The sequence below is a fragment of the Papaver somniferum genome, chromosome 2, assembly GCF_003573695.1.
Source record: "Papaver somniferum cultivar HN1 chromosome 2, ASM357369v1, whole genome shotgun sequence".
Classification (NCBI taxonomy): Eukaryota; Viridiplantae; Streptophyta; class Magnoliopsida; order Ranunculales; family Papaveraceae; genus Papaver; species Papaver somniferum.
The window spans coordinates 137,518,229-137,540,309 of NC_039359.1; the positions used below are offsets into that span (position 1 = coordinate 137,518,229).

The window sequence follows — 22,081 nt, forward strand, 5'->3', positions numbered from 1 at the left end:
GATAAATTTAGAATTTACAAAGCAGAAGCAAAAACACAATTAGAACAGAAAATTAAAATATTACGTTCTGATCGTGGTGGTGAATATTATCCTTCTGAATTTACTGCATTTTGTCAAGAGCATGGTTTAATACATGAATTTACTGCACCATATACACCTCAACAAAATGGTATTGCTGAAAGAAAGAATATGACTTTGATTGACATGGTTAATGCTATGCTTATTAGTTCTGGTTTGCCTAATTCTTTGTGGGGCGAAGCCATGTTTCCTGCATGCTATATTTTGAATAGAATACCCTTGAAAAGGAAGAATGTTTCCCCTTATGAACTGTGGTTTAAAAGAAAACCCAATTTGAAAAGACTCAAAGCATGGGGTTGTCTAGCGTATGTTAGAAAGCCTGATTCTAAAAGACCAAAGATAGGAAATAGGGCTTATAAATGTGCTTTTGTTGGATACTCTCTTAATAGTATTACCTACAGATGTTTAATCCTTGACACTTTTGAGATTATAGAATCTGTAGATGTGGAATTTTTTGAAAGCATGACAAGGACTAGTTCTCAGATACTACCCACTGAAAACCCATTGTTACCAAGCCTGGAACCAATGGAGACTGATGACAATGATGAACCTTCCTCCTCTACAAAAAACAATGATATTTCAGTTCCTACTGAAGATATTGAACCTAGAAAAAGTAAGAGAGGAAGATTAGAGAAAAATCCTGACCCAGACTTCAAATATTACCTTGTAGAGGGTGATAAGAATGAAATTGTTAACATCACCATGTATAATATGCATGACGAAAGTGATCCTAAAACCTATGCTGAGGAAATGAGTTCCAGAGATGCTAATTTATGGAAAGAGGCTATCAATGATGAAAAGCATTCACATTTGACAAATGGAACTTGGGTATACTGTGCTTTACCTCCTGGTGCTAAGGCAATAGGATGTAAATGGATATTCAAGAGAAAGTTGAATGTAGATGGTACCATTGATAAGTTTAAATCCAGATTGGTTGCTAAGGGTTATAAAAAATACATGGTATTGATTACTTTGATACATATGCTCCTGTTGCACGAATCACATCTATTCGTTGCTTGATCGCACTTTCTTCTATTCATAAGCTAGTTGTGCATCAAATGGATGTCAAAACCGTTTTTCTAAATGGTGATTTAGAATAAGAAATATATATGGAACAACCCGAAGGTTTCATAATGCCAGGCCAAGAGAAGAAAGTGTGTAAGTTAGTGAAATCCCTTTATAGCTTGAAGCAAGCTCCCATGCAACGACATGAGAAGTTTGACAAAGTGGCTTTTTCATATGGTTTTGTTGTGAATGATGCTGATAAATGTATCTATAGTAAACAAGACAAATCTGGATGCGTACTTCTCTGTTTGTATGTTGATGACATGCTAATTTTGGGTATGACTTGTCTATTGTGGAAGATACTAAGAAGTTTCTTAGTTCTAATTTTGACATGAAAGATCTAGGGGAGTCTGATGTGATATTAGGAATTAAAATCCTAAGAAAGGGAGATGAGTTGGTTTTAAGCCAATCTCATTACACTGAGAAATTTCTCAATAAATATGGTCATTTTGATGACAAACCATCCCCTAGCCCTCTAGATCCTAGTGTAAAATTAATGAAGAATACTGAAAGATCTCATAAACAACTTGAGTATTCTAGTGTTGTTGGTAGTATTATGTATGCCATGCATTGCACAAGATCAGACATATGCCAAGCGGTGGGAGTGCTATGTAGTTTCTCAAGTAACCCGGGAATTGAACATTGGAAAGCAATTTCAAGAGTGTTGGCTTACTTGAAGGGAACCATAGATCATGGTTTACATTTCCAGAGTTACCCCGCTGTATTAGAAGGATACAATGACGCGAACTGGAACGATGTAGAATCCAAATCTACAAGTGGATGGATATTTACATTGGGAGGTGTTGCCGTGTCTTGGAGTTCCAAGAAGCAGACCTGCATTTCTGATGCAATAACGTTATCAGAATTTATTGCACTTACAGATGCATGTAAGGAGGTGGAATGGCTTAGAAACTTACTAGTAGAAATCCCATTATGGAAGAAGCCAACTCCTTTAGTCATGATTAATTTTTATAATCAGGCTACGATTTATAAGGTCTTAAACAAGACTTATAATGGAAACTCAAGACATGCTAGTCTTAGACATCAGATTGTAAGACAATTACTTAAAAGGGGAGTAGTTGCAGTGAACTATATTGAATCGAAAAAGAACTTGACATATCCTTTCACAAAGTGTCTACCAAAGGACGTGTTTTCAATAAAGTGTAAGGAGATGGAACTCAGGTCTGTGAGAATTTCGATCACCAATAACGGAAACCCAACTTATGTCTTGAAAAGATAGACTAAGTTCAATGTGGTACTAAAAATTTATTGAAGTGGTTATGGTACACTAAACTAAAACTTCCCATTGTCCTTCTAGTGTAGTGATTCTGCATGATCTTAGGGATGGATGGAAATCCTTAATAAGTCTAACTTTTATCACAAAGTGTCTCGTAGAAACACCTTCGAGACTTACCTATATGAGTATATGGAAATCAGGCCGTTTCCTATGAGAATAAGACCGTTCTCAGAAAAGGACTCATGAATCCAGGAGAAAGCACATGGCCATTAATGTGCGGGATATAGAACACACTATTCCATGAAATCAATATGTGTGGAGGTTCCGGTTTTATCACAAGGGGTACTTGGTTCAAGATTAAATTCACCATAGGACCTCTATAGAAATTTGAATATCTTACTCAAGTGAAGGTTCAAACCCAAAAGGTATCTCTCATTTATGTATTGGTCTCAACGATGATGCTTTGTCTCAACTTAGCTTGAACTACGTTGGCTTGATCCCACTCGGGTACGTAGGCAGTCACTTGAGTGATGCAGCCACTCTTATTTCAAAACTTTTTATGCTTTGTTTTGTTTTTTGAAAATAAGGGGAGAATGTTGGATATTTTCAACAAACCCTTAATTTGTAGGAATTTTTCTGTTTTATGTTTCAAATGACAGTTAGAAAAACTGAACAGAAATATCGTTTTTCCAAACACACACCATTGTTGGAAGAGATGTCTATTCGCACTGAAAGGATGCCTGTTGGAGATGAAGAGTCATCTTCAACAGATGCTAAACTCTCTATAAATTGCGTCTTTGTTTTCCATTTAAAACACATCAAAAACTCTCTCTGTTTTTTCTCTAACAAGCATCGTCAGAATCAAAACCTGTGTGTTCTTGGTTAGGTCAAGGTTGTACAAGCTTTGAATCTAACATTGTTGTAGGGCTTCAAGTATCCTGACAGCAATATTCATTGACCTATTTGTACTCACCAATTCAATTGGGAAAGGTCGAATAATTGTCGAAAGGAATCTATTATTAGAGCCTTGAACCCAGAGACAACATTATTTTCTTCACCCTGTTTTAGTGTCAATTTTCCAGCAAAATCATCCACAAATCTGAAACACAAGCGCTCCAAGTATAGACAAACAGCTTATGTTGATTTTTAAGGCTTGTGACCATAGTTGCTTTTTTAGTAGTGAGTACTTAATTGTTGAAACGGTAAGAGTGGTGTTGTTTATTGGTAAAATGATACTCTGTTCAAGGATCCGTGTATTACAAGACATTCAGTCAAGGTTCAAACTTGAAATCCTTAAACTAATTCAACTTCAACATATCCCGCCCTTTTACTACAAACAATTTTATGTTTGGCCAATTCAACTCAAAGCTCAAATGACAAAATCCTATAAATACAGAAGTGCCCATCTTCCAACATCATCATTCATACCAAAAATATATAGAGAGCTAAAATATATCCTTATAAACCTAATATTTCTCCGATCACAATTAACCATTTCCAAGAAAGAAAGAGCTAAGATTTATCCTCTTAAATCTCATTTTTCTCTTGTACAAACAAATAATAAAGAGGTTTAAGTTCAATTCATTTTCTAACTTCATTCGCAAAATTTAGAATATGGGTCTAATCAAAGAAAGAAGAGATGTCTTCAGTGTAGTCGTATTTGCTGTTTTATCCATTTTCTTACTCATCAACAGTTCCCAACATGTTGTAGGGATGAGAATATTGCGTGAAGATAAAGATTTGTTATTGATGAAAACAGAAAATGAAGGCGTTGTCGATTCCAATAATAGGATTCAACTTACAATTCATAAGCAGTCCTTGCAGAGCAGGACACTTCCGAATCCTCGTTCACCTTCTCCATGCACTAGTCTCTCTGGTAGAGGTAACACTGGTAGATGTCCATCAAGTACAAGTGCCATTGCGACTATGAACATTGCTGGTAGCCTTAATAAGGATAGTGGAAATACGAATAAGAAAATAGAGGTTGAAAATAAAAACAGGATTGAACTTGTAATTCATCAGCAGTCCTTACAAAGAGCGGTTCCAAATCCAGATACACCATCTTCATGTACTAATCTTTCTGGAAGATCTGGTGGTAGGTGTCCATGAAGTAAGTTCGCTATGAAGATGGAGTTGCATAACAAGAATAAAGCTCAAGAGCATGACCAATCTACACACTAATCTAACGGATGTTGTAAATATCTGATCCTTATTCCACTCAAATATTTTTTTTTTATTCTTTTTTTTTTTCTTTTACATGGGAACACATTTTCGACAAAGGTCTGTCGGAGTGGGAACTGTGAACCATGCAAAGAGTGCATGGTCAATTGACCATGTTAATTAACTTATTTTTTCTCCCAATTGAGTTGGGTTCTCTTAAAAAGCTTAATTGTAAAGATTTTTTTAACAATAAAGGTTTAGTAAACAAAAGATTGATATTATATGTATTTGATTCATGGATGACATTTTTCTCAAATGCCATTCTCAAAAACCTCGTCCCATCTGGTTCTGATCATGCACCTATTTTATTAACTACAAATCCTCAACATGAAAGCCTTCCTAAACCTTATACATTCTATGAACACTGGCGCATGAAGTAATCTTGCAAGGAAGAGATAAAAAACAGTGGAGGAACAACACACAAGGAACTGAGGCATTCAAATTCACCAACAAACTAAGGGCTATAAAAAAAGGGTTGAAAGAATGGAGACTCAAGGAATATGGTAACACTGATATGAAAATTAAAGAAGTCCATAATGCCATTCAACAATGTATCAATCAACAAAAAATATATATCAATGAGCACAACAGACTTCAACATCAACTTAAGGATTTATATGACACAAAAAATAGAATTGCTTATCAACACTCAAGAGAAAAAGCTATCAAATACCAGGACAGAAACTCCAAAAATTTCCACTCTCAAGCCAACTACAGAAGAAGGTGCAATCAAATACATTCTCTGAAAAATCAACAAGGAGAATGGAAAGAAACAAGAGAGGAGAAAGCTGTCATTTTGAAGGCTCACTTCCAAGATATTGCTACTTCAAGTAATCCAGAGGACAATGAATAAATTATGAATCTCACCAAACCTTGCATTTCAGAGGAAGAAAATAGAGATTTGGTGGCCATCCCAACTCCACAGGAAAATCAAGCAGAATATTAAAAAAATAAATGCTTGGGAAGCTCCTGGTCCAGATGGCTTTCAGGCAGGATTTTATCTGCAAAACTGGAAGATTATAGGAACTGAGGTGGTTAATATGGTTCAAGAATTCTTCAAAAAAGGTATACTTCTTAAAGAACTCAATCACACTTTTCAGACCTTGATCCCAAAAACTAACTGCATCCAAACTCCTACAGATTTTAGACCAATTAGCTTGTGTAACATATCTTATAAAATCATTTCAAAGATATTAACAAACAGATTGAAACCCCTGTTACACAAATTAATATCCCCTTGGCAAGCTACTTATGTTCCAGGTAGAAATATTGTTGATAACACTGTCATTGCTCATGAAGTGATGCACTACATGAAGACTACTAAAGCATCTAAAGGAGTTGTGGCAATCAAGTTGGATATGTCAAAAGCATTTGACAGAATGGAGTGGAACTTCATCATCAACATCATGAAGAAAATGGGATTTTCTGACCAATGGTGCAAGCTGGTAAACCAATGTATCTCTACAAAAACCATTTCCATTCTTCTAAATGAATCTCCAATAGAATCAATCCATCCAACCAGGGGGCTAAGACAAGGAGATAGACTTTCTCCTTATTTATTCATCATCTGCATGGAAGGTTTTAGTAGAATGATAAATGCTTCTGTCAACAACAAAAACTGGATTCCATTCTTTCCTATAGTGAAGGGTCCTCCAATCTCACACCTATTTTGTGCAGATGACTGCATTTTATTTTCCTCAGCTGAGATAAACTCCATCAACACCTTAAAGTCCATTATCAATAACTTCTGCAACATCTCTGGTCAGATGGTGAACATTAATAAGTCAAGTATACATTTCAACAAACACTTAAGTGATCAAAAAAGAAGCCAAATTAGTGGAATTCTTAATATGACAGTGATGCCATTGGAGGAGAAATATTTGGGATTCAATCTCTTCATAAGCAGAAAGAAAATCAAATGCTTCATCCATATCCAAGACAAAATGCAAAAAATAATGTTGTTATGGCAAGATGGAATTACCAATCAAGTTGGCAAGAGTACACAGATTCAAGCAGTCACAAACTCTATGGCCTTGCATCAGATGAGCTGTTTCTTACTTCCTCAACAAAGCATGAATAATCTTGAAGCAATCCAAAGAAGATATTGGTGGAACAAGAAACAAAGAAGAAAAGGCTATTTTCAAGTCTTGGGAAAGTCTCAATATCCCAAAAACATGGGGAGGACTGGGTTTCAAGAATTTAAGAGTTTTCAATGAAGGAATGATCACCAAACTGGCTTGGAGATTAGTTCAAGAGAAAGACAAAAAATGGAATGAACCCCTGAAGGCTAAACACTTCAAAAATGAAAACATTCTTCAAGATGAGGTTTCTAGCAAAGGCAATGAAATTTGGAGAAGTATCTTCCATGGGGTTAAATGGGTCAAGAAATTTCATATTTGGCAAATTGGCAATGGGAAGTCTGTTTATGCTTTTAGAGACAATTGGATTGAAGGGTATATTGCAGAGAAAATACAACTGAATTTCTCTAAGTATGAAGATTATCCTTATTATTTGAAAGTGGCAGAGTTATTTGATGAACATACTAATTGTTAGGACCTAAACAAGCTTCAGAAGTACTTCACTCAAGAGAAGATTGAGAAGATTCTTAATATCAGGCCTTCAACCCAACAGGAAGATAAACTGCTATGGTCTCTAACAAGAAATAGACATTTCACTGTGAACTCTACTTATAAAGCTATCTTGTGCAAGACAAATCCTTCTCTAGCAAGCAAAGAAGAAGAATCCAAATTTTGGCTCTCCTTATGGCATCTGAAAATTCCTTACAAATGCCAACTTTTTCTGTGGAAAGTAGTTCATGATATCCTTCCAGTAAATGAAAAGTGTGCAAGATATAATCAGCAAATGGATCCTTTGTGCCAAAGATGCAACAATGAGCCTGAATCTATCACTCATCTTCTAATCCAATGCAACTTTGCAAGAAATGTGTGGAATTCTGTGTCTTCTGAGATTTATCAAGAGCTAAGGGATATCACAGATGTCAGACAATGGATAATAAACTGGTGCAATACTACCAACACCATCTCCTTCAACAAGAAACCTACAATACATCTAATAGTTACTACTATGTGGTTCATATGGAAATCAAGATGTGAGCTTATCTTCAACAACTCTAGCAGTACCAGCATAGGCCTGAAAACCAGAATTCTGTCTTTCTGCACTGATAATAAGATCAATATAAGTTGCAATCCGGCTCTGAATCAGCCTGCAATTAACAACACAGGCAGAAATGGAACCGATGCTCATAACAATAGAATTTGGTGTCCTCCAAGGGGAAAACTAAAAATCAATATTGATGCTTCTATTTTACACAATAATTTTTGTGTTGGTATTGCTCTAATTGCCAGAGATTTTACAAGGAGGATGGTGGAGGCCTGGACGCTGGTAGAAAGAGCTAGAGATGTTGCTCAAGCTGAAGCAGTGGCTGTTTTAAAAGCTCTTCAATGGATCTTCCAATCTCAGCTTCAAAACGTCATTGTGGAAGGAGACAACAAAGAAGTTATGGAAAGTATCAATGGCAATATCATAAGTACCAAGTGGGAAGATAATAATCTCATTAGGGAGTGTAAGCATTTAGTTCAATGCCTAGGAAATGTTCAAGTTTGCTTTAAAAGTAGGAAGTGTAACCAAGCTGCAGACTTACTTGATAAGTATGCCAGGATGAATAATTGTGCTAGGAAATGGAGTTCAGACCTCCCAGTGTCAGTCAAGTCTAGGTTAGAATTTGAAAAAGTGTCTTGTAATGTTAAGCTGTATCTCTTTTCGGTGCTTAATGAAATTTTGTTGGTTTTTTCTTTCAAAAAAAAAAAGATTTACTAATGACAAATGGCCACACCACCTTATTTGTTTAATTGTTTTCTGAAGCACCTCACTTGAACAACCCTCCTTAATTATATCCCCATACAAGATAGATGGCTATGGGATGGATTAGTTTCTCTCTTCTTTTTGGGGATTTTGAGCGTAAAAAAATTAGTTATTAAATGTTTTCCAATTGATAAGGAGGGAGAATCACTTTTATTTTCACACTATCTCACATTATAGGCATTTATTTTGCGAATAAAAATTAAAAGATTATGTTTTTCTTAAATTGCTCTACATACCTATCGAAAATGAACACATTCAAAAGCTTATAGCATGCCATCGCCGTCTACCAATCTTAATTTTATTGGTTAAAAATTTATTGATATTCAACGTCACATTTGGATTTGTTTAGGTTTAAATCCAGGCTGAATCATTTGTATGGTTATTAGATTAAATATAAAGTTTGTAGGTTTGAAAGTTACACGAGAAAAAACAAAATTAAAATCTATTTTTAATGAAAAAGATAACAAACATAATAGTTTTAAAACCAAATGAAAAACGAAACAAAAATCAAGAATAAAATAAATGATAGAATTTGTTTTATGATAAAAACTATCTCCTGAGATCTAATTTTTAATCCAAAAATAAGATATGTTCGATTAATTTAAATTAAATTGTAATATCATGAAGATTGATTGATTCACAATCTAAAGCATAAAATAACCATATTACCAATAAAAAGAGGAGGAAGTGACTGAAGATTATATTTATCTACATAAAAAGGGCAAATAATTAGGATAGAAAAAAACAACAAAGTACGATCGACTAAAAAAGGAAAAGAAGAATTTTGTAGTCCCTTAGAGAAATTCGTTGTATATAAATTATACAATATGTTGTTGAGTTTATTTTTTCAATTTTGAATGGTTTAATGAATTCGAGTTATGTTTTTTTTTGTATATCACTTTTCTTTCGATTAAAAAATAAATAAAAATTCTTACCCCGTAAGGAATCAGCAACCAACAAAAATACATAAATTGCCAACTATTGATATGTATTTTTTTTCTGATCGATAAAAAAAAGAAATTTCATTAAAAGCAATGTACTTAATTTTAAGAGGTATCTCCGCCCGATAAATATAACCGGAAAAAAAAGATGGAATTAGGAATGGATCCCAAAAAGAAAAAGTGAAAATAAAAAGCCAAGAGCCGGAGAAATATCACACCACCTCGTTGAAATTTCAAAAACTAAAAGCAAAAGGGCATTTAGTAATTTTTAAATGGCAGCCAAAGTCACTCAAAAGCATGATGGATCGCTGCTTCTGTAATATGCCTTTCCCTTCTCCGTCATCTTTTCTGTTTAATTTGCTGATAGGAGCTTTGACCGTGTTCTTATTGTCAACTCATTAATTAAAACATTTCACCAACTAATAGATATACGCCCGAATACGAGCTAGTATGTATGGTAAAGTTCATGTTCCTTTATATTTAAAGGTCCTTAACGGTCCGCGAGTTATAATTTCAAAGATGTCATTATCCATCCACAAAAAACTCATCAAAACAAAAGTAACACAAAAATCCCAACAAAACAAAAATAACTCGCAGTTGATGAAACCAAAATTTGGTTTCATCATAAAATTTGGTGAAACCCCAAAGAATTTGATGAAAAAATTTTGGTTTCATCATAAAATTTGATGAAATCAATTTTGAAATTTGGGATTTTTGTATCAAATTTTAAAAATTTAGAATTTTTGTATCAATTTTGTTTAAGATGGAGTTTTAGTGGACCCCAACATTTGAGTGGGATTTTTGTACCATGATTTGGTCACCTTGGATTTTTATGACTAGTTTTGTATATTTAATTCCATCTATAACCTGACACAAGTTTATCTATTAATTAGAAGCCTCAATTTTCTTTACACCATTGGGTGCCCGTATGTAAACTTTTTTTTGATCGGCAAAAGTTAATATATAGAAACGCCTACAAGAATGAGGAAAGCAAGCTCAAGAGCTACAACAAGACACCATGACAATAGAGAAAAAATCTCTAGGCAAAAACCAACCAACCAAGAGAGAAAAGCTGAACAACAAAAGCCTTAAAGAAATGAAATAGCTACCCCAGTTAACAATAACCGAATTAAGGCACACCCCTTAAAGACTTCATCATTGCGAGCCCAATTATAAACTTGGATCTTCACCTGTTTCATAACTTTCTTTACCCTGGCAGAACCATTTTTAAAGACAATAGCATTCCTAGAATTCCACAGTGTCCAACAAATGACTGCAGGAATCAAGGGCCGGAGCTTCTTACCAATAGGATGAATAAGCTTACATCTCCAACCTTTAATAATTGCATCGATACAGAAGACCGACTCCCAGTATAAAGTGATTCCAAATTTGAGAAGAGAATTTACAATGGAACATAAGATGTGAGACCGATTCCCCCGCAGAACAACACAATAAATATGTTTTCCTAGGAGCTTACCTCTCTTGTAAAGATAGTCCATGGTGGCTAAACGTTTATGAAAAACCAACCAAAGAAAGAAACCGATTTTATGTGACCACCGTCTTGACCAGATTCTTAGGTTTAGAGAAGCACGATCATTTTCTTTCTCCAAATCGGCATAGCAGGATTTGACAGTAAATTTCCCCGACTTGTCAAGATCCCACTTAATGGAATCGACCCCTATACCGCTGTAACTGTTCTGAATGAGGGAGGTTAAAGAGCAAACCTCTTCAATTTGGAAATCAGTCAATCTCCTGTCTAAGCCCGAGTTCCAAGCTCCTCCACCATTTAAAGTAGCAGCACATCTCTTGATTGTCCAGTTTTTTGTTGAAGTCAGAGCATAAAGATGAGGAAATTTAGTAGCTAATGGTTGATCGCCTACCCAACGATCTTGCCAGAACAGCCCCGACTCCCCGTCTCCCACCTTGATAGATAAATTAGACTTGAAAAGATGAAGATGTTTATAGATGTTTTTCCAAACCCCACAACCGTGCACTTGTTTTGGGGCTTTAGTTTTCCTGTCAATTCCTGTAGATAATTCCTCTTCTCCACAAGGCTTGTTTTTCTGTATTGAAGCACCACCACCACTTACAAATCAAGGCCTTATTCATACTTCTCAATGATTTGATACCCAATCCCCCCTTTGATAGAGGAGTTTGCACCTTTTCCCACTTTACCGGGTGATGATTTTTAATGGTTTCACTCTTATCTCTTATCCCAAAGAAAATCTCTCTTCACTTTCTCTATTTTATCTATCAACTTTACAGGAGCCGTAAATAAAGAGAACATGTAAATTGGAAGACTAGAAAGCACATTCTTTATCAACGTAAGCTTACCTGCCTTGTTCAAAACTGCCCGCATGTAATCTTATACGGTTTGTATATATACAACAAGGAGTAGGATATGTTGACATGGTTATATTGACATAATCCGTTGACATGGTTATAGTTTTTTTTACTGAACCCAAACGACAAGGAATTTGAAACTAATTTTATGGTGACATGTTCTTCTTATAAGACTCTACATTCCAACCAAAAATGAAAGTATTCCGAGATTTATAAAACCGCCATCTACGATTTTGATTATTAACCGTTGAAAATTAACGGTTGAAATTAAAATTTGTGGATGATGAAGTTTCGTATTTCGGAATACTCTCATTTTTGGTAGGAATGTAGAGTGTTATATGAGGAACATGTCACCCAAAAATTAACTTCAAATTCATTGCTGGTTGGGCTCAGTAGAATAAATGGCGCTAAAATGTGAAGATTATGTCAATATAACCATGTCAAGTTGTCAACGGATCCCACCCCCATACAACAATGTTGCAATAGAAAAAACCACGACGAATCATCCACAAAATTTTCTTTAAAAACAGGCACTCCAGTATAGCCACACAGCTTATGTTGATTGTTAAGGCTTGTGACGATAGTTGCTTTTCTAGTACTGACTAGTGAGTACATATTGGTTGAAACGGTAAGAGTAGCGTTGTTTCTTGGTAAAAATGTTATTCTGTTCAAGGATCCGTGTATTACAAGACATTCAGTCAAGGTTCAAACTTGAAATCCTTAAACTAATTCAACTTCAACATATCCCGCCCTTTCTTTTCCTACAAACAATTTTATGTTTGGCCAATTCAACTCAAAGCTCAAATGACAAAAACCTATAAATACAGAAAAGCTCATCATATTCCAACATCATCATTCATACCAAAAACATATAGGGAGAGCTAATATATCCTTTTAAACCTAATATTTCTCCGATCACAATTAACCATTTCCAAGAAAAAAAAAAAGAGAATAAAGAGCTAAGATTCATCCTCTTAATTAAATCTCATTTTTCTCTTATACAAACAAATAATAAAGACGTTAAAGTTCAATTCATTTTCTTTTCATTCGCAAAATTTAGGAATATGGGCCTAATCAATGAAAGAAGAGATGTCTTCAATGTAGTCGTATTTGCTGGTTTATCCATTTTCTTGCTCATCAACAATTTCCACAAAGTTGAAGGGATGAGAATATTGCAAGAAGAAAAATATACGTTATTGATGAAAACGGAAAATGAAGGCGTTGTCGACTCGAATAATAGGCTTCAACTTACAATTCATCATCAGTCCTTAAGAGCAGGAGGACACTTCCAAATCCTCGTTCACCTTCTCCGTGCACTAATCTCTCTGGTAGAGGTAACACTGGTAGATGTCCATCGAGTACGAGTGGCATGACTGACTATGAATATTGCTGGTAGCCTCAAGGATAGTGAAATTACGAAAAAGAAAACGGAGGTTGAAAATAAAAACAGGATTGAGCTTGTAATTCATCAGCAGTCTTTACAAAGAAAAGTTCTGAATCCTGATACACCATCTTCATGTACTAACCTTTCTGGAAGATCTGGTGGTACATGTCCATGAAGTAAGTTTTACTATGAAGATGGAGTTGCATATATAACAAGATTAAAGCCAAGAGCATGACAATCTAGACTAATCTAACGGATATGTGATCCTTATTCCACCCGATTATTTTTTATTCTTTTTCCTTTTGCATGGGAACACATTTTCGGCAAGATGTGGGAACTGTGATCCATGCAAAGGGGGTGCATGATCAGTTGACCGTGCTAATTTATTTATTCTTTTTCTCCCAATTAAGTTGGGTTCTATTAAAAAGCTTAATTGTAAAGATTTGTTTAACAATACAGATTTAGTAAACAAAAATATTGATACTACATGTATTTGGTTCCAAAATGACAAATGACAATACCACCTCATGACCTGAACAACCCTCCTTATATCCCCATCCAAGGTAGATATCTATGGGATAAATTTATTAGATGAAGGTACTCCTATATAGTGATATGATCAGCGCCAGAGTCTTAAGTTTGTGAAGCATACAATGTTGCAAAGGAAGTTGTCAAAAGATTGGAAGAGTTAGCGAAGGCACGAACGGATCATCCATAAATTTCTTTGTAAAGCACTCCAACATATAACAACATTACCATTGTATGTACATATTTCATCACTCGCCACGTGTCTCGAGAGATACACGTGGGAGACGCATAGATCGGAGTATCAAGATATGATGCCACACGTGGATAGCCAAGAAACGTGTTTCATCGGTGCAAGATCATCATCTGACAGATCTGGTGGCTGAGAATCGAGGAGCACTGAGGTACAAAGCTCTCGCGAAGCACTGGAAAGCACCCAAGGATCCACTTTATCCCATTTCGAGGAAGATCCAAGATCAACAACGAGGGTTAGTCCAACTGACACGGACGTGACAGGGGCAGTAGACATCTGTCTGACGCGTGCAGACAACCCAACCACCCGCATTAAACACCCTAAGATGGAGTACGTGTCAGCTAACCTGTGGAGGATACAAAGGTGAGTCTTCGTGACCATGCACAGACCACGGAGGCCATCATGGAAGACGAAGATACCAGCGGGATCGGCACAAAGAACAAGAGGATAAGATTACAACGGATTTCATAAGTGGACCCTACGTAGAGACCCTATAAATACCCCTCTCCACTAAGAGAGGGGGGGTCGACCATTTTCTTAGCAGATAGAAGAAAACATAGGAGAGAGAAATAGTAAGAGTAAGTGACTTCATTGCCCCCATAGATTCAATGCTCACCTAAAAGTCATTCGACTACCTTTGTAACCTTTGAATACATAGTGAAACTCCAACCCCGTGGACGTAGGCCTTAGTGCTGAACCACGTAAATCATTGTCTCATTTACATTCAACACTTTACGTTATGTCTTTATATTTATGCTTCGATTCCTTATTTGTATTGGTGTACGAGTACCATTGATTGTTACTGCATGGCTAGACAAGGACGAGCCCGAAGGCTCTGAGTCGATGAGTCATCGTATCTGTCTAGTTTTATATCTATCACACATAGTCTATAATAAAGATTGTATGCGAACATTGTTTGTGAAAACATGGATGCCATCGTGATTTATGTGTTCACAATCTGGCGCTAGAAACAGGGACTCTGTCTCGGTAAAAGACTTATCTTACCCTGTGGCTTTTACGTACCTTTTCGTTTCTGAGCACCGTTCTCTGAAAATAACGGCGCTTGAACCTTCTTCTATTTTTTCCTTCATCGTCTCTTCCAAGCCAAGCAATCTGTGGATAGATCTACACCTTTTTCAGTAGATCTGCGTTTTTGGAAGTTTTTTCAAGTTTTTATCTTCGAAAATCAAAAACTATGGACAGATCTACGTATTTTTCGGTAGATCTGCATTTTTGGAAGTATTTCCAAGTTATTATCTTCGAAAGTCAAAATCTATGGACAGATCTACGTATTTCTCGGTAGATCTACGTTTTTGGAAGTGTTTCCAAGTTTTTATCTTCGAAAATCAAAATCTATGGACATATCTACGTGCTTCTCGGTAGATCTGTGTTTTTGGAAGTATTTTCAAGTTTTTACCTGTGAAAAATCGAAACCCACGAGTAGATCTACTTTATCTTTAAATATAGATTGGGCTCGATTTACAACTCTCATTTACCTCCTCAGGCTTAGCCGTAGAACCCATTTCGTAAAGTCATTAAACACATTTTAGAATCTTAGCCCTTATTGGTTAGCTTGCAAAATGGACATGGGGTATTCAAGAGATCCGATACCTCTGAAGAGGGGAATAATAGCCGGATAATCTCTTCTTGTTGTCAGCGTCTGGACTTCATCATTCAAAAATCTATGCTAACAAGTCCTCTATGGACCCCTTTTTCTTTGTCTACGTTCTATTTTGTGCAGAATATATCAGAAATGGAGAAAAACAAAGTGGGGGAAAAGCGAAGGTTTCGTCAAAAGAAACACCGCGGACTACACCGGTCATGACTAGGAGCAAGCAGAAAGGCGAAAAGCTTAAAGCAGCGGATAAAAAGAAGGACGGAGCTGAGAGCACGATGCCTTTAGATGCCAGCGCTATTGCAGCGGAAGCACTAAAGGCCGCTGCTGCCAAAGTCGGAGTCTCAAAAACCGGGGCATCCAGAGTGGGAGCCTCAAAAGCAACAACTTCCACCCGACCGCATGAACAGCGTGAAGGGATGGAAGAGTCAGTAGTACAACAACCTCTCTATGGGATGTCGCTCACCAATAAACAGAATTTACCACTTCAAGTAGGTAAAACGCCCCTGATAGCAAATCAACCCACGCAGCTACCAGTGGAGCTCCAAAATCCGCAGATGGACCCACCAGAACCATTGATACAAATTGTCAACGAAGATCACACAGTAGCTGCTGGAGGACAAATGCAAGGAGGAACGCCAAATCAAGGATCAAATCACTATGCCCAGATGATGACGGAGCTTGAAGAGTTGAGGGAGAACCAGAGGGTATACGCAGACGCTGTAGCCCTGCTGGCGCAAGAGAACAACTCAAAGATAGGATCACCCACAGTGCAGAGGTGGAAAATAAACATGATGAAGCTAATTCTATGGCACCGGTACTGAACCCTTACCGAAGAATGGTGGTTGCTAATATAGACATCCCAGATCCTATAAACCGAAGGGAAGAGAGAAGAAATCAAAGATCTGACCCGGATTATAATCCAGAGGACTCAGACTATTTTGATAGTGATACACCAAGACCAGGACGATCCGTCATTCATAAGGAACACCATCGGGCAATGGAGAATCTTCGTGCAGAGATGATGGCGAAAATCAAGCAGTTAAAGGCTAAGCAAGGGTGAAGAAGGTTGGAACAAGTAATAAAGGAAGAAAACACTACCCCATTAACTCAGCGCTTAGCAAAGGCTCTCATTCCCCAGAAATGCCCAGTCCCAGCCTTCGAGTGCTACGATGGATCCAGTGATCCCGCAGCCCACCTTCGGTATTATAATCGAATGTTTGCCCGGTGGGATTATGACGACGCCATACTTTGCAGATATTTTCCTTCAAGTCTAAAGGGATCCGCGTTGTCTTGGTTCGACAACTTACCACCAGATTCTATTGATTCTTACGACCAACTCGCCGAAAAATTCTTGGCAACTTACATGTATAACAAGATCGTCAACACTGGAATGGATAAACTCTTCTCGCTGGCAATCAAGTACAAGGAGACCATCAGAGAATACACTGATAGGTGGCACAAGATCTGTCAAGCCATAGGGAATGTGGATTTGGTAGTTAGCATTAACTGCTACAAGTGGGGACTGGATAGGATGAGCCCCCTATTTGTCGAAATCCACGGAACCATCCCTGCTACTGAGGGATATCTTCGAATAATCATAGAAAAACATGCCATACTAGAGGAGATTCAACGAGAAAACCCCATAGCCTAAACCCAGAGGCCCCCACGGACCAACTCGGTAGAAAAATCCAGCGGGTCCAAGAGAGGTGGTTCGTATGAACGATTCAGCGAAGATAGGAGAGAACAGAGAGATGAGCGTAGACGTGATGATCCGAAATTCGAAGATCAGGTCTACACAAAACTCAACACCAGCTATCCTCGCATCTTAAGAGAGATCAAGGGAAGGGAAAACCTTGATTGTCCATGGTCAAAAGGAAAGCAGCCTCCAAGGTCGGAGAAGTCAAAAGAGTGCTGTGAATATCACTGCTTCAATGGACACCAGACCGAGGAGTGCAAAAATCTCAAGATAATGATTCAAAAATTGGTTTACGCAGGGGATCTTAAACAGTACGTACAGAAGGTCTGCACCGAAGATAAAGCTAAATGAAGCAAACAAATTCAGCTGCCTGAAGGAAACCAAACCCTTAACACCATCTCTTGCTCTGAGACCGCATGCCCATCGCTGACGACCCAAATCGGAAAGAGATTAAGGAAACAATTCAAAGACTATTGTGAGTTGTACAAAATCGATGGGGTGGAAGTAAATGAACACGAGCATTGGATGGAGGTTAGGTCAAACGACTCAACACAAATTGCCTATTAAATAATGCATATAATGTGGGACTAATCTCACCGTACACAAGCTATGAGACCATTTATCTCTTTGGAAACCAACGATGTAATAGAATTTTTTATATTATAATTTAGTGTTTCCTATATCTAGTTCAATAGTTTATCTCTCGATCTTTAAATTAGTTTTGTAGTTCTAAAATTTTCCACTCATTCTCCAAATATGCAAACGGTCAATCGGTTATGTTAACTTGTTCATTTTATTTTCTTCCAAAAAAAATAGATAAATTCCAACTGTTGATATGTATATTTTTTTCTGATAGGTCATAAAGAAAATTACTGAAAACAATAAGACCATCGATTCAATTTGTCCGTAATTCGTCTTTTCCTTCTGTAATTCAATTTGATAATAAGACCATCAATTCAATTCAGAAGTAGAGAAATGATGATTTGTTACAAAAGTTATAATTAATGGAACAATATCTTATAAAATGATGCCTCATTTTTGCGGATACAAAACGTGTACCGTCGCCTTTGAATTTCGGTAGAAACTATGAGACCTTCAATTCAAGTCAAAACTAGAGAAATGATGGCTTGTTACAAAGCTTAAAATTAATGGAAGAATATCTTATAAAATGATCCAAAAAATATTTTGCCTCATTTTTGCGGGGATACAAAGCGTGTACCATCGCCTTTGAATTTTGGTAGAAACTACGAGACCTTCAATTCAAGTCAAACTAGAGAAATGATGGCTTGTCACAAAGCTTACAATCAATGGAAGAATATCTTACAAAATAATCCAAAAAATATTTTGCCTCATTTTTACGGATACAAAGCATGTACCGTTGCCTCTGAATTTTGGTAGAAATTCACTTTTACGAATGAGACCTTCAATTCAAGTCAGGACTAGAGAAATGATGGCTTATACTAAGCCATCTTTGTAACAAGCCATTATTTCTCTAATTCTATAATTCGTCTTTTCCTTCTCCGGCATCTTCTCTGTTTTGCCAATATGGGCTTTGACCGTGTTCTTGTAAACTACTTAATTAAAACACTTCACTAGATATTCCAAAAGAGTCAGGAGCTAGTATGTTTGGTAAAGTTCATGTTCCTCTATATTTCATTTCACCTATAACATGACATAAATTCGTCTGTTAATTAGCTTCAATTTTCTTAACACTATTGGGTGCCGTGTGTCTCTTATACGAGCACAGAAGGGTATATATACAACAATGTTTCAATAGCAAAAACAACAACAACATCATCCACATATCTTAAACACAAGAACTCCAAGTATAGCTACACAGCTTATGTTGATTTTTAAGGCTTGTGACCATAGTTGCTTTTCTAGTAGTGACTAGTGAGTACATATTGGTTGAAACGGTAAGAGTAGTGTTGTTTCTTGGTAAAAATGATATATATTCTGTTCAAGGATCCGTGTATTACACAAGACATTCAGTCAAGGTTCAAACTTGAAATCCTTAAACTAATTCAACTTCAACATATCCCCCCCTTTTTTTACTACAAACAATTTTATGTTTGGCCAATTCAACTCAAAGCTCAAATGACAAAATTCTATAAATACAGAAGAGCTCATCATCCAACATCATATCATTCATACCAAAAATATATAGAGAGAGCTAAAATATATCCTTACAAACCTAATATTTCACCAGATCACAATTAACCATTTCCAAGAAAGAAAGAGCTAAGATTTATCCTCTTAAATCTCATTTTTCTCTTATACAAACAAATAATAAAGAGGTTTAAGTTCAATTCATTTTCTTTTTCATTCGCGAAATTTAGAATATGGGTCTAATCAAAGAAAGAAGAGATGTCTTCAATGTAGTCGTATTTGCTGTTTTAACCATTTTCTTGCTCATCAACAATTTCCAAAAAGTTGAAGGGATGAGAATATTACGAGAAGATAGAGATTTGTTACTGATGAAAACAGAAAATGAAGGCGTTATCGACTCGAATAATAGGCTTAAACTTACGATTCATCATCAGTCCTTACAGAGCAGGACAGTCCCAGATCCTCGTTCACCTTCTCCGTGCACTAATCTCTCTGGTAGAAGTAACACTGGTAGATGTCCATCGAGTACGATTACCACGACGACTATGAACATTGCTGGTGTCCTTAAAGGATAGTGAAAATACGAAAAAGAAAACGGAGGCTGAAAAGAGAAACAGGATTGAGCTTGTAATTCATCAGCAGTCTTTACAAAGAATAGTTCCAAATCCAGATACACCATCTTCATGTACTAACCTTTCTGGAAGATCTGGTGGTACATGTCCATGAAGTAAGTTTTACTATGAAGATGGAGATAACAAGATTAAAGCCAAGAGCATGACCAATCTAACGGATATTTGATCGGTATACTGTAAATATCCGATCCTTATTCCACCCGATTATTTTTTATTCTTTTTTTTTTGCATGGGAACACATTTTCGGCAAGAGTCTCTCGTTGTAGGAACTGTGAACCATGCAAAGGGGGTGCATGTTCAGTTGACTGTGATAATTTATTTATTTATTTTCTCCCAGTTAAGTTGGGTTCTCTTAAAACACAAAATTTGTTAAAAAGATCAAAATCAACAATTTTTGGGTGAAAAGGACATTTAGATTTTGATACGCTTTAAATGGACAAAAATATAAAAATAGCCAGGATGTAAACAATTTCATCCTACCCATTGTCAAATATTTTTTCTTATTTTTAATTTACATAAGGATGCATCCAATTTCAACCTTACTGTTTTTTTAAGTTTAAGTCAGGATGAATCCAGTTTCATCCTTGCTATATTTTTAGTGTCCATTTCACCCATACTAATTTTTACTTGTCCATTTGAACCATGTTTTAAAAATATTTGGACAAATGACCAATTTTGCGATGTCTATACCTATAATAAACCTGCTGACTCGCGCTCCATGAAAAACATTTGAATAAAATAATGGCAACTGCAAGATGAAACTTAGCTTATATAAAGACAACTCTCTTTATTGATGTTTAGAAAATCTCTTAAAACTAAACACAAGTTCTAATCTTGCTCATATGATCAACCACAACTTTGGTGATCATATATATATATAGAACTATGAATTACTTTTCCTAGTCCTATTACCTTATTACATGTCTTTCCTTTTCTTAGAACTTAGCTAGCTCCTAATTCTTAGAACTTCATGTATTTCCTATTCTTATCCTAACCAACTTGTTAGTGATTTTTATATTGAAGATTAACCAACATTCTCCCCGTTAAGCTTCAACCTTACCCTTGACATATCTTGTATTCCAATCAATTGTCTCATTTCTTCAAACTTGATCCGAGCTAATGCCTTTGTAAATATATCTGCTTTCTGCTCAGTTCCTGGTATGTGTTCAACGTTGATGATCTCCTTCTCGATGCATTCTCGTATGAAGACATATCAAACATAATTTTATTGAACTAAAATGGGACTTACACCTCACACACTCACAACATCCATAATAGAAATTTTTATTGAAGTGAACATTTCTCACTTTCACATGTTGAAGAAAAAAAAACCAAGCTAGTAACTCCATGAACTAGTACTGGTACTTACTCTTACGTGCAACAATCACTGAGTTTATGACGTCGTCCATCGGATGAAAATAAAATAAAATAACTCCATGAACTAGTACTGGTACTTATCATTGCTTTTACGTGCAACAATGACCAATTTATCACATCGTCCATCGGATGAAAAACAGCAAGAACCTCGAAACCTGGAAGATCACTAGGCTCAACAATTGGATATAGAAAACCACGAGCACCATGAGCACCCCTCAACATTAATAAGGACCCTGGTGCCATGTGCTTAGCTAGATGATCAATAACTTTGCGTTTATCTTCTTTGTTCAAACCAACTAAAGCAGCCAAGAAGACAACTTCGTAGTCGCTTAAACCAGTAGTAACATCCATAATATCAGTATCATGAAATAACATTCGCTCGGACAAGTCAGGATCTGCAGATACCAAGTTAGAAGCCAGAGCATTGGCTGATCTGTCAATATCATAATTGTGAAACATAGTGGTTTTCAGGTGGTTTGAAGCCAATACTATGGACGTGAGAGGCAGGGGTCCGGATCCGATGAAAGCGATGTCACTTGGGTTTGCATTAATGTCAACTGCAAGATGAAACTTAGCTTATATAAAGACAACTCTCTTTATTGATGTTTAGAAAATCTCTCAAAACTAAACACAAGCTCTAATCTTGCTCATATGATCAACCACAACTTTGGTGATCATATATATATAGAACTATGAATTCCTTTTCCTAGTCCTATTACCT

At 36.4% G+C, this 22,081-nt stretch overlaps 1 protein-coding gene across 1 annotated transcript; it reads right to left on the bottom strand.

Annotated features, from left to right (window-relative positions):
* Positions 1-21,354: 21,354 nt before the first annotated feature.
* LOC113352036 (nicotianamine synthase 3-like) lies at positions 21,355-21,819 on the bottom strand. Its single transcript, XM_026595919.1, has one exon. The coding sequence runs from the start codon at positions 21,817-21,819 to the stop codon at positions 21,355-21,357; it is 465 nt and encodes a 154-aa protein (XP_026451704.1).
* Between the last annotated feature and the right edge of the window lie 262 nt (positions 21,820-22,081).

Coding starts and splice junctions, on each gene's coding strand:
- LOC113352036 (XM_026595919.1), bottom strand. CDS start 21,819: ATGTTTCACAATTATGATATTGACAGATCAGCCAATGCTCTGGCTTCT.